Below are 12,103 nucleotides of genomic sequence, written 5' to 3'. Positions count from 1 at the left end.
TTTTCTATTACCATGTTTAAAAATTTTCTTAGATCACTTTCTATAGGTTTGCTTAAGTTTCTGTATACTCTTCTCTTTTTACCATAGTTTCTATTAAACTCAAAGAGATTAATAATACCAAAAAATTTCATTACTTTAAACTATGCATTTATATTATACCAGTCATACAGTTTTTTCCAAGTCTTTTGAAATGTTGGATCTGTTCTCCCTCTCATCAGCGATGACAGTTTGTCGTCTTCTGCCGTCTCCAACAGTTTATTCATATATTCTTGCTTCTTTGGTTCTTCCATTTGTTTCCAATATTTTGCATATAATATTCTTGCTGCCGTAGATAGATGTACTATCAAATATCTATCCTCTTTATCAAAATCCTTTGGAAATATGTTTAGTAGCAATATTTCCGGCAAAAATGGTATTTTAGATCTCAATATCTCTTGCATTATCTCGTGGATCCATCTCCAGTATCTCTTTGTTACATCGCAAAGCTAACACATATGATAAAATGTACCTATCTTATTTTTACATTTCCAACATTTATCTGAACAATTTTCATTCTGCTTAGCAAGTTTATCTGGTGTAATATCTGGTGTATAAAACATCTTATACATATTTTCTTTATATGATACTGCCTTAGTCATTTTAATGTTTTTAGACCATATCTGGTCCCACTCTCTCCAAGTAATATTATGACCTACATTTTGGGCCCATAGAATCATATTTTGCTTAACTGTTTCATCTATCAGCAGATCCTCTAACAAAATTTTATAGATTTCTTTTCAGTTTATCATCCGAAAATACAAGAGTTTTTTTCTAATTCAGTTAGTTTGTCATTAAAACCAGTCTTTTTATCTTCATTATAGATAGATTCTAATTGCGTTTTATTCCACCAAGACAAGTGTTCTGGCAGTTTCAAGCAATCTTTCTCATCCAAAATATCTTGATATCTAAATAGCTCTCCACCTGTAAAGACATTTGGCAAGGTAAATGCTTCCAATGGTACTATGAGTCTCGATTTTTTAATATAAAACCTTCTATAAATTGGGTCCTATACTTTTAATTTAAAAAAATCCAAGCATGCATTTGATACATTTTCTAAGACCATGATTTCTGCCATTGCTTTGCATTGACACTTCTGGCTACGTACCACTATGCTTCAACTGGATACTCGTGCTCATATTGAGGACCTTCCTTTTGATGGGCTTGGACTTTTCAATGCCACCACAGACAGTGTGTTACAAGATATGGACAAAAGTATGAAGGCTTCCCGAACTTTGGGGGTCTCTTCTTCGTCCAGGCAGTTCAAGCCTCATACTTAGTCCCATTCATGGCCCAAAAGGCCCTACAGCAGGTAGTCCCCTGACTGCTCATGGAGACCATGTACATCCCCCCTGGGACAACAGTCAGCTTATGCTACAATGCCTCAATACGGGTCGGGCCAACAGCAGGCCCGCACAAAGCCAGCAAAGTCGTCCAAACAGGGCCTTTGACTTCCCTTACTTCCCTGCACTCTGGCGAGACATCACAGCCGATACCTGGGTTCTCTCCATTGTTGCCACCTGATAGAGTTTTTGCAACCCCCCACCCTCCCAGTATTCATGGTCACCCCGCCTTCTCCTGCCCTTCTAGAGGAGGTGGCTGTCCTTCTGTGGAAGGATACTATCAAAGAGGTTCCACCCATGCCATGGGGTATGGGATTCTATTCCCGCTCCTTCACGATCCCCAAGAGGGATGGGGGCATCAGACCAATCCTCGACCTGAGGCTGATAAACTCCTTTATCGAGTACCACCATTTCCGCATGGTTTTTCTCCATGTTATTCTCCCACTTCTTCACAAGCAGTACCACCATTTCCGCATGGTTTTTCTCCCACTTCTTCACAAGTACATGTGGATGGCCATGTTAGACTTCCAGGATGCCTACTTCCACCTGACTATTCGCCCACATCACCGCCAATATTTCCGATTTCCAATTGGTCAACATCATTACCTATACAAGGTGCTGCCCTTTGGCCTGTCTACTGCCCCCAGGGTGTTCACCAAGACCATGGTGGTAGTGGCCGTGTTTCTCTGTCTCCAGGTGGTCAACATTTTCCTGTACATATACAATTGGTTGCTTGTCGCAGACTCGCAAGATCGCTTAGTGGACAACATCACGGAGACTCTCGCTTTGCTGCAGAAACTCGGTCTGTGGGTAAACATGGAGAAGTCGCATTTACACCCCTCTCAGAGGGTTCAATTCATCGGAGCGGTCCTAGACTCAGTAACATGCCGGGCATATTTACCGTAGGACACGGTGACGCCCATCCTCACCTTGTCTTGCCAACTGCAGTCCCTACCATCGACCTCGGCCTTCAAGATTCAGTGACTTCTAGGCTTGATGGCGGCAACCAAGGCGGTGCTCGTATTCGTGAAACTGAAGATGAGGCCTCTTTAACTCTGGTTCCTTCGGGCGTTCAATCCGGAGGTGCATCCTGAATCAACTCGTCTGTATCTCCCTTCAACGGTCAGACTTCCTGTCTTAGTGGACGTCCCAGTCCAACCCTTTGCAAGGGGCACCCTTCCACCCGCCAACCCCACAATTGACTCTGATGACAGACACCTCCCAATGGGGTTGGGGTTCCCACCTGAACGGCCTCTGCATAGGTGGGACACCCACCTAAAAAATCATCGCATCAACTATTTGGAGCTTCTCGCAATACAATTCGCACTTCACTCCTTCCTACCGCTACTCAAGGGAGTCTGTGTAGCCGTCCTGACAGACAACACCACGGTGCTCAGTTACATCAACCGCCAAGACGGCACAGTGTCTCGTCACCTGTGCAAATTGGCACTACAGCTGTGGGAATGGTGCACATCCCACAATATTTTTCTCTCGGACACCCATATCCCAGGCTGCCTGAATATCCAAGCAGATCGTCTCAGTCGAGTTCACGTTTGCCTCCACGACTGGGAGCTCAACTGGACTTAACTTGCGCCAGTCTTCTATCTTTGAGGTTTTCCAACAATAGACGTGTTCACCACCAGGACCAACCAGAAGTGCCCTCTGTTGTGCAGCCAAGGAGGAGTAGACCCGCTTTCATTGCGAGACGGTCTCCTGTATCCTTGGTCTCACAAATTTCTCTTCCTGTTCCCCCCATTGGCTTTGCTTCCACGCATAGTACACAAGATCTTGTTGGACAATGCGAACTGCATCCTAATAACTCCTTGGTGGCCAAGGCAACCTAGGTTTCTGATACTCTTAGACCTTGCCAAGGGCATGTACCACCACTTTCCGCTGGCCCACAACCTTCTTCTGTTGTCAGGCACGGGGCTCCTGTACCACGACTGAAATTAATGGCCTGGAGTGTGCCCAAGACCTTTTCTCCGTGCGCATAGCAGAAGTGCTGCTGAACTCCAGGAAGCCCACAACGCGCAAGTCTTACCTCTACAAATGGTCTAAATTCTGCTCTTTTCTTGGACCCTCTGAGCCCAGGCCTTCCTCCTTGGACCTTAACCACGTTTTCAATTTCTTACTTTCGTTGGCTGACTCAGGCCTTTCATACTCTTCAATACGAGTCTACTTGGTGGCCATCTCTGCCTACAATGACCGGATTGAGGGTTCCTTGGGTTTTTTGCATCCTCTTTCCAAACGGTTTCTTCAAGGACTGCTGCATTTATACCCACCAATCAAACACCCTGCCCAGCCTTGGTACCTACCTCTGATCTTACATCAACTCACCCAGACGCCCTTCAAGCCGTTTGCAACATATGCGATCTGAAGCTCCTAACTTGGAAGACGACCTTCTTGGTAGCTGTCACTTCAGCTAGGCGAGTGGGTGAGCTCCTAGCATTCTGACACGGTACCTATGTTTTCTTCCCGGCGGGGTTTGCCTGGTTCCTGACATATCCTTCCTTCCTAAGGTCGTATCAGAGTTTCACCTCCAGTCGGAGGTTTTCCTTCCGGATTTTTTTCCCAATCCAAGGAACACTGAAGAACATCTTCTACATTCTTTGGACACTCAGTGGGCACTTCTATTCTATCTGCAGCGGACATGCCCAAACCAGCGAGATCCTCACTTATATTTGTCCTATGCTACTCACAGAATTGGAACTAGGATCACAGCTCAACAGCTTTCTAAATGGATTGTCAAATTGATCTGTCTCTGCTACCTTCTTGCGAAACGGCCTCTTCCAGGCCCGCTTCGGGCGCACTCTATGAGGGCGCTTGCCACTTTGATGGCCTTTCTCAAGGGAGTCTCACTTACAGACATCTGCAAGGCTGCTACGTGGGCCACACCAGACACCTTCATCAAGCACTACGCCTTTGATGTTCATAATTCCAATCGGACAGAGATGGGTTGCCTCATCTTATCATCTGCTTCGCATTGACTGCCTGCCAGCACCCTCCTCCAGGTTGGCTACTACTTGCTAATCTCCCATGGGTATGAAGTACAGAGACCATGTCGAAGATAAACAGGTTGCCTGCCTGTAACTGGTGATCTTCGAGAGGTCATCTGTGCATTCACACCACCCGCCCTTCCTTCCCCTCTGCTGTCAGGCTTGATTTAGGTACTCTGATTTGCAGCAGCCAGAAGGAACTGGCGGGATCTCTGCGCCTGCCCCTCTGGGCATGTGTGGTCAGGGTTCTTGTGTGTGCCTGAGGTTCTGGCATGAAAATCCTTTCTGAGCTTTTTACGATACTGATCGGTTCAGTGCAGGTGCACTAAACCCCATGGGTGTGAATGCACAGATGACCACTCAAAGATCACCAGTTACAGATAAGCAACCTGTTTTTGCCTACTGTGACAAAACAGGCTCCAGTTTACAATTTAGCTGTTTGCCTCCCACCCAGGGCCGGATTTAGACTTGCTGAGGCCCTAAGCTATACAAAACCCAGACGCCCCCTACTGTTTTAAATTACATCAGCTGGTCTCAGAAAAATTTAAAATATGTATGCCTTTTTAATATTTGAAATCATTTTTATATTGTGTTTTTATTCGAGGGCCCAGCAGATTGCGAGGCCCTAAGCTGTAGCTTATTTAGCTTATGCGTAAATTCGGCACTCCTCCCACCCTTGTCCTGTGGGCGTATCTCACTCCTTCAGTTTGCTACCACCACACACTGAATTGTCACTGCCTTTTTAGAGGGACAGTGAGACCCCTCTAGCCAAATCTCCTATTTGGAGATGGAATCCCCAATCTTTGGGGAATCCCTGGAAAGTTGGCAACCCAAGGGTCTGGCTTCCTTGCTTCCCTGGGCTACCGCCTCCCTTTGGTATTGTGCAGACCAGGGGAAACCATGTGGTCAGAGCACAACACAGATTATTAGCCCAAATAAAAGAATTCATTTAACTATTTACACAATTATGGAGCACACACACATTAAATAAATAAAGCACAACTGTAGGAGTAAGCACACACTATGAACCAACAGGACATAAATCAATGGGTTAAATGCAATCCTCTTTCTCTACACACAATACTCTCTACCTCTGGAGGTTGTGGGCTCAGGGTAAGATCTCTCCTTGGACTGGCCTCTGGCTCTGCTTCAGCCTCTCTCTCTTGCCCAAGAGAACAGGGAAACTTCCATTCATTCCCCAGTCCAGCCAACTGTGGAGTGGCTGGATTTCTGCTGCCTCCCAGGGTTCCCCCATGTCTCTGGTTTGTGGCCTGGACAGGCTGGTCAGCACAGGCAGCAGGAGCCTTTCCTAACCTCCTGTAGGACGAAGACTACCTCCTCCCGGGATGGGCTGGAGTCTATATTGATGTCGCCCCGTCCCTTGGGACAGTCCCTGTTTTCCTGCACAATTTGGCCTTGGGGCAACTGAGAACTGTAGGCCAGCAGATGAGGAAGCCCCATTCAACCCAGTGAGTGATACCCCTGCAGGCCCCTCTCTGGAACTGCAGCTCAATTAAACCTTATGGGGGAACATTTTAAACAAACAACAGACAGCAACCATCTTACAAACACAGGTAACTGCCAGTCTGCGAGTGGTCCGAAATCACAGCTTCTACAGCAAGAACCTGGGTCTGGCAGACCCTGCTCTGAAGCGCTAACTGCTACGCCTAGGGTAGCCAACCTCCATGTAGAGCCTGAAGATCTCTGGGTATCACAACTGAACTCCAGACAACAGATCTCTTCCACCCTGGAGAAAATAACTGTTTTGGATGGTGGCCTCTATGGCATTCTATGCAGCTGAGGCCTCTCCTCTCCTCTCCCCTCCCCAAACTCTGGCTTCCATACACTGGCTTCCTTAGAATAGCCAGGAATTTCCCAACCTGGAGCTGGCAACCCTAGTCAGGACTGGCCTCAATGAGTTCCTCACAACAGTCACTGTGAGGAAAGTTAGTCCCTCACAGGAGGCAAGCAGGAGAAGCATCTTTGTCAAGAGAGAAAGCCGTTTGCCAATAATTCTGACAGGGCACAGTGGCTGAAGAGGGAGTGGGCAGGAAAGAGGAGCAGACCCAGCACCCAGCCAATGGCACACAAGTACTCTTGAGTGGCAGCTGATGGGCCAATGGCTGAGGGATTGGCATTTCACAGCCAATGGGATAGCAGGAAAGTGCCACTCCACTTCACAATTATATATATTTCATTAATTAAAAGTAAATCTGGTGTTTTAAGAAAAGGTTGGTAATTGCAATGTGCGTATATCTGTTTTAATTAGTAGTGAAAGATTTTCCACAAAATAATAAGGGTAAACAGAGAAAGGATCAAATAAACATGATGAAGGAAAGGATAAAGGGATTTTTAAATATATATTCTTAAGGAAAATTAAGGAAATTAACATAATGGACTTCCTTTTCAAAGCCATACTTGGATAGCAGTTTTTTAAATCCCTTTCTATAAAGAGCCCAGATATAATTTAGCCCACTATTTCATGGTAATTAAAAATACTTCCCCTGTAAAAGAAGAAGACAAAACCATAAAGTATCCTAGAAATAAGAATTAATGTATTAAACCTATTTGTTGCATTTCTTTGGGAATGAACATAAACGCAAGATAGACCAGACAAGATAGCTGGGTCTTCTGCAAAGAAAGGTGCTTTGGGGATCTGAACTTTTCTGTCTTTATGGGAAATAACTAGGCAACTATAATAAGATTCCACTGTGTGCATTACAGTGACTTGAATTAACTCAATAATGCTTCACTACTTGAATATCAAACAAAGGTCTAGATGTTGACCTGCAGTTGAAAGAGGCTAGTCAGTGCTTCCAGTATGTAAATTTGTAGTTGTAAGCATTTGGTGAATAATCTTAGAAATACTAATTATAATCAATATTTTCAGCAACTTTTTGCATAATTAACCCAATATATATATATTAAGAGAAGATTGTTTTCTGTAACTATTGACATATCACTAATGACAGTAAAGTTCATTTATCTTTATACTGTATCTCCATTCACAATCTGAATTAGATGCAGCATGTAGTAACAGTTTGCATTGGATTTGAACCTGTGGCATTGTTTATAATATTTTGTACTTCCCAAATTTGATTTGTCACCTAGAAGATATTGTCATATAGCCAACCAAAGACAAATGTTCCGTAATAAATCTCAGATTAATTTCTAATTAAAATCTTACTGGATGGATTGGGAGTGGCTTCTTAGTAGTATTGTCAAAAGAACTGTAAGGTAGGGGAATGGAAAACCAATATTCCAGACTCTTTTGGACATAGATGTTTGGCTATTGAGAGATTTTATTTTTCAGCATGGTTTTAGAGAAATTTACTGAATCTATTTTCATGTTTAGATTCCAGATTCCATCATATCTCGTGGTGTTCAAGTGCTTCCACGAGACACAGCCTCACTCAGCACTACCCCTTCTGAATCTCCTCGTGCCCAGGCCACTTCTCGCCTCTCCACTGCTTCCTGCCCAACACCAAAAGTAAGTAAACAGCCCAATCAGCACTCACAGAGGGGGAGGGGTGTAATCTGTCTAATTGATAAATGCTTTCTGCTGCTCAAGTTTAGATTGCATGTAAGATTATTGTGTTAAAAGTGATAAATGGGTAAAAGATAACTTGTACACATATTGCTACCCAAGCAATAGTGTGATATAAAGAACAATATATGAAAGGTCTTGTATTAAATTCTGTAGAACTGCTAAAATCCTGCCTATGTATACTAAAACGTCTTATATCTGAAGGTGCTTTTGCCTGTTCTCTATTGCTATACCAATCATATGTATGAGAATGTGGACCTTAGCAGTGCTTTATTTACCTAGAGAAGCGCAGGTAAACCTGCTTCTGAATAATAGAGGTAGACTAATACTATGCTTTCCACAAAAGCGTCTAAAGCTCTCTAGGTTGTGGCACTTTCTTCCCTCTGTATGGTATTAATATATTCAAAGGATTTCCAAGCCAAACAGTTTTGCTCTAACTTGAATTCTTGCTGCCTCTTATTTGGAAATTCTAAATTATATAGAAAGAAAGTTTTAATGCCAACCTTTGAGAATATTAGTCAGTAGCTTAGATATTATTTCACGTTGTTTTTACTTATGCAGGTGATCCAGTATGTTTCATATAAAACTCAATATATAGTATATTTGTAGCAAAATTGGACAAGTAGCAAGGCCAGTAAAATGATTCCTTTCTGCAAGTGAGTTCTTTCTTTGGGTTTAGTTAATTTTTTGTGTGTGGCATAATTATTATTGCCATGGTTAACAGAGCAAATGGCCAAAAACATAGTTTTGTCTCATCTACTTCTAGTTCTTAAAATTATTACACATATGCAAAGATTAATTTACTGCTTAATTTCTTTTTTCATATTAATCAGCACTCTGTTTAAATTATTGACATTTTTAGCATGTATTATGAACTGCATACTTTGACTACAGCTGAACAGAGGTGCTGCTGAGTAGCATACAAGAGCTTCATAAGGAAACTTCTTGAATCATGGGCAGTTCAATCCTAAGGGACGCCTGCACAGGATTTTGTGGCTTTCGGGGCAATTTTTTTTCTGATGGAGCTAAAGTTCTCAGTGCAGAAAGAAAAGCCAGAATTGTGAGGATTATGACTTAGCTACTGCGGAATCAAGCCTTTTAAAATCAAAGCATAGAGGCTTCTGCAAATCTTAGTCCCAGAGTGTGACAATAGCAGGCTGAAAGGGGGGGATGATTATTCTGGTAGATGGTAGGCATGGCACTGGAAATACTTATCTGGGTTTGGCCAGTAAACTCAGTCCAATTTGTATAAAAACACATAATACTTTATTTACAGAAACAAAGGACAAACAACACATAGATAGGGGAAATAACGTATACCGTTCAGCAAGGAATGCAAACCAAAACAAAAAACCTAACTGGCTACTCCACTCACTACTTTTCCTATCAGGCGTGTAGGCATTCCTATGAGCAGAGTCTCTGGAAGCATAGCAGCAGGGTGGAAATTGAGAGAGCTTCAAGGCAGTCTTTTCTCTCTCTGAGTCTTCTCAAGTTGTCTATTCTACCTAGGTGTTTTTAACCATTTAGCCAATAGAAAGCTGTTATCAGGATAGATCTCTAAACTGCAAGCTGTTAACCACTTTAGATGACAGTTCTCAGCTGCTGCAAGTTAATCACTTCTGCCAGCCTAAGCAAGAATACTGATAAGCCGGCAGGTGGCGGTAATGATGTCTATAGTCAAGAAAGCTAACACTAAGGCAGAAAAATTCTCTTAAAAGAGGTCAGTTTCTTGACACAGAGTTAGAAGGGATCCTAGAGGTCACCTATTCCAGCCCCCTTACTCAGTGCAGGAATTAGTCAACTACAGCACCCCACTCTGCTTGAAGGAGCGCATGCCTTTAAAAAAATGTTTAAAATGATTGAAAAAAGCATTTACAGGAGAAATTCTTGTGGGGCTGTGCTTTTAAGAAAGGGGGTGGAGCCCTCAAAAGCCCCACTGTAGCTATGGGCCTGCGCCTGCAACACAGTGGCCAGGCACTGACATACTCATGGAGCTGCTAGTTCCCTCCCTAAACAGTTCTGACAGAGACAAGGAGGCAGGAAAAAGAGCAAGAAGCTGGGCCACACAGGCTGCAACCACACCATCATCTGCAGCAACCACACCATTGTGTCCCATACAGCTCACAAGGTGCAATTACAAAGCTGTGATGGACAGGGCAGACAGTACCAATCATGGGGCAGTAGTACCAAGCCTATGCACATCACAGCCAAGGGGTGGGAAGGGGCTAGGCCGTTGACTGCAGGGCCTTGTTCACAGCACACACCCCATTATTTTAAAGGAATAGAGCCCTGCCTAACAGTAACAGGGCAGCTGACAGAGTTGGCAAGGGTCGCAGCAGTCTCTCACTGGCAGCAAACCCAGACAGATCCATGACCCATATTGCCGAAAGGTTGCAGTTACAAGAAAGGGGCACAGGGAGATGACAAGGAGAGGTCAGCCAGGGGACTTTGCCATTCACCAGCAGCGGTGCCTCCTGACAGGCCAAGCACCTTGCCAAGGACACCCCTGGGCCACCCTGGGCCATTTCTGCCAGGGGCAGAGCAGAAGGGGGGCCACTGGAGTAGGCTCTGCTGTGGGGGCATGCAGCACCACTAACAGATCCCCCAATAGCCTCCTCAATGGAGCAGAAGTGTTTTGGGACTAGAACAATTGTCATTTCACTTGGGACACTGTCATTCCAGTCCCAAAGCACTGATTTCAGCATGCTGATTTCATTTCAGTCCCAGAGCAATATATTCCTGCCCAAAGACTGTCATTTTAAATCCATTCCTCTTTCATACGAACTTTTGTGTGCAGTAATGCATTTCAGTGGATCCCAGGCAAGTCAGTTGGCATTCCAATTGGCATTCCTGGCTCTCATTATATCCAGTGGGCATTCCATCATATCCCATTGCTCCCAATGGCCATTCCTGTAATTCATTTACCAAACCTCATCTCAATACACTCCTGGCTGTCCTCGATGTTCCTTATGACAGTCGCCAGCCCCTCCATGCAGTAGTGACCCCAGGTGAAAGCATCTCTCCCCTCCTGGCAGGTCTCCAGCCATTTCTGCTCAGTCACCACCCACATGGAAGAGAGTGTGGGGAAGATGGGCTTTCCTGGCCATAGGCCCCATGCCCTGGGCCCCAGCAAGGACTGTGAGTCCTCTGCTACAGCACCCAGGACCTGAGGCAACTGCTTGCCTCTTCCACTAATGCCAGCCCCATTCTCCACGATCCCCTCCAGAGACATTGAGTCTGCCCACTGCATTGGCTATTGTTGTTGTTCAGTCGCACAGTCGAGTCCGACTCTTTGCGACCCCATGGACCACGTCACGCCAGGCCCTCCTGTCTTCTGTCATGCTCCGGAGTTTGCTTAATTTCATGTTCATTGCATCGATAACACTGTCTAAGCATCTCATCCTTTGCCGTCCCCTTCTTCTTTGACTTTCAGTCTTTCCCAGCATCAGGGTCTTCTCCAGTGAGTGCTTCCTTCTCTTTTTTTTTTTAATAAAGGCTTTATTTACTCTCCGAAAAAGGAGAGGTATTTCGCTTAAATAGAAAAATAGGGAGGGTATATAGTGGGAGAAAGAGAAAGCTGAGTGATATATTAACTTGTAAATTAATCTTAGTAATGTCCAAATTTTATCTTCTTAGGCTTCTTCTGTGTGCAGTCAAACTTCTTTCTTCAAACCAGTTAAAGGTGTTATCTATGTTAGTATGTTAGTAGTGTTCATTCGATGCTCTGTTATTTAAAGTTTCCTCAAGGCACATTCAGAACCGCTCCTTTGCATGCTGGCTTCTTTTAAATTCCCGATTTAATGGAGGGGCTTCTTCTGTTTCCCTCTCTCCGGCTATTCCAGTCATCCTCCGGGTCGCTGTTAACGCTTCCATTTCATATACTGTAAATCTTCACTCTTTCATGCTCTTTCATGACCTTTCCAAAGATCTCTAGCTCTGAGAATGGATTTTCTCTTTTTTTTGATTCCAGTTTCACTTTTAAACGCTGCCATTCTCTTCGCTGGATCTTCCTCCGCAACTGTTGACTTTTAAAAGCGCTTATAAGGCACTTTCTCGCTGTCACAGTTCAGCTTTTCTCACAGTTCCCGGCCAGAGTACAGCCATAAACATTCCAAACATTAATCAGCCGGTTCTCACGAAAAAGCAAACACCCAGACCGGAAGTTCCTCCCTTCTTCTCCG

General features: G+C 44.3%; 1 protein-coding gene across 1 annotated transcript in view; it reads left to right on the top strand.

Moving 5' to 3' along the window:
* The window catches only part of GPHN (gephyrin), a 406,541-nt gene that overhangs the window by 226,932 nt on the left and 167,506 nt on the right, over positions 1-12,103 (top strand). Inside the window, exon 10 of the mRNA XM_015413285.1 lies at positions 7,731-7,865. Within this exon, the coding sequence (XP_015268771.1) occupies positions 7,731-7,865 (135 nt within the window). The remainder of the gene's footprint in view (positions 1-7,730; positions 7,866-12,103) is intronic.

The sequence above is a fragment of the Gekko japonicus genome, unplaced genomic scaffold (assembly GCF_001447785.1).
Source record: "Gekko japonicus isolate JY-2015 unplaced genomic scaffold, Gekko_japonicus_V1.1 scaffold32, whole genome shotgun sequence".
Taxonomy (NCBI): domain Eukaryota; kingdom Metazoa; phylum Chordata; class Lepidosauria; order Squamata; family Gekkonidae; genus Gekko; species Gekko japonicus.
Note: the sequence above shows the minus strand (reverse complement) of the source record. Positions and strands in the feature narration are given on the sequence as shown.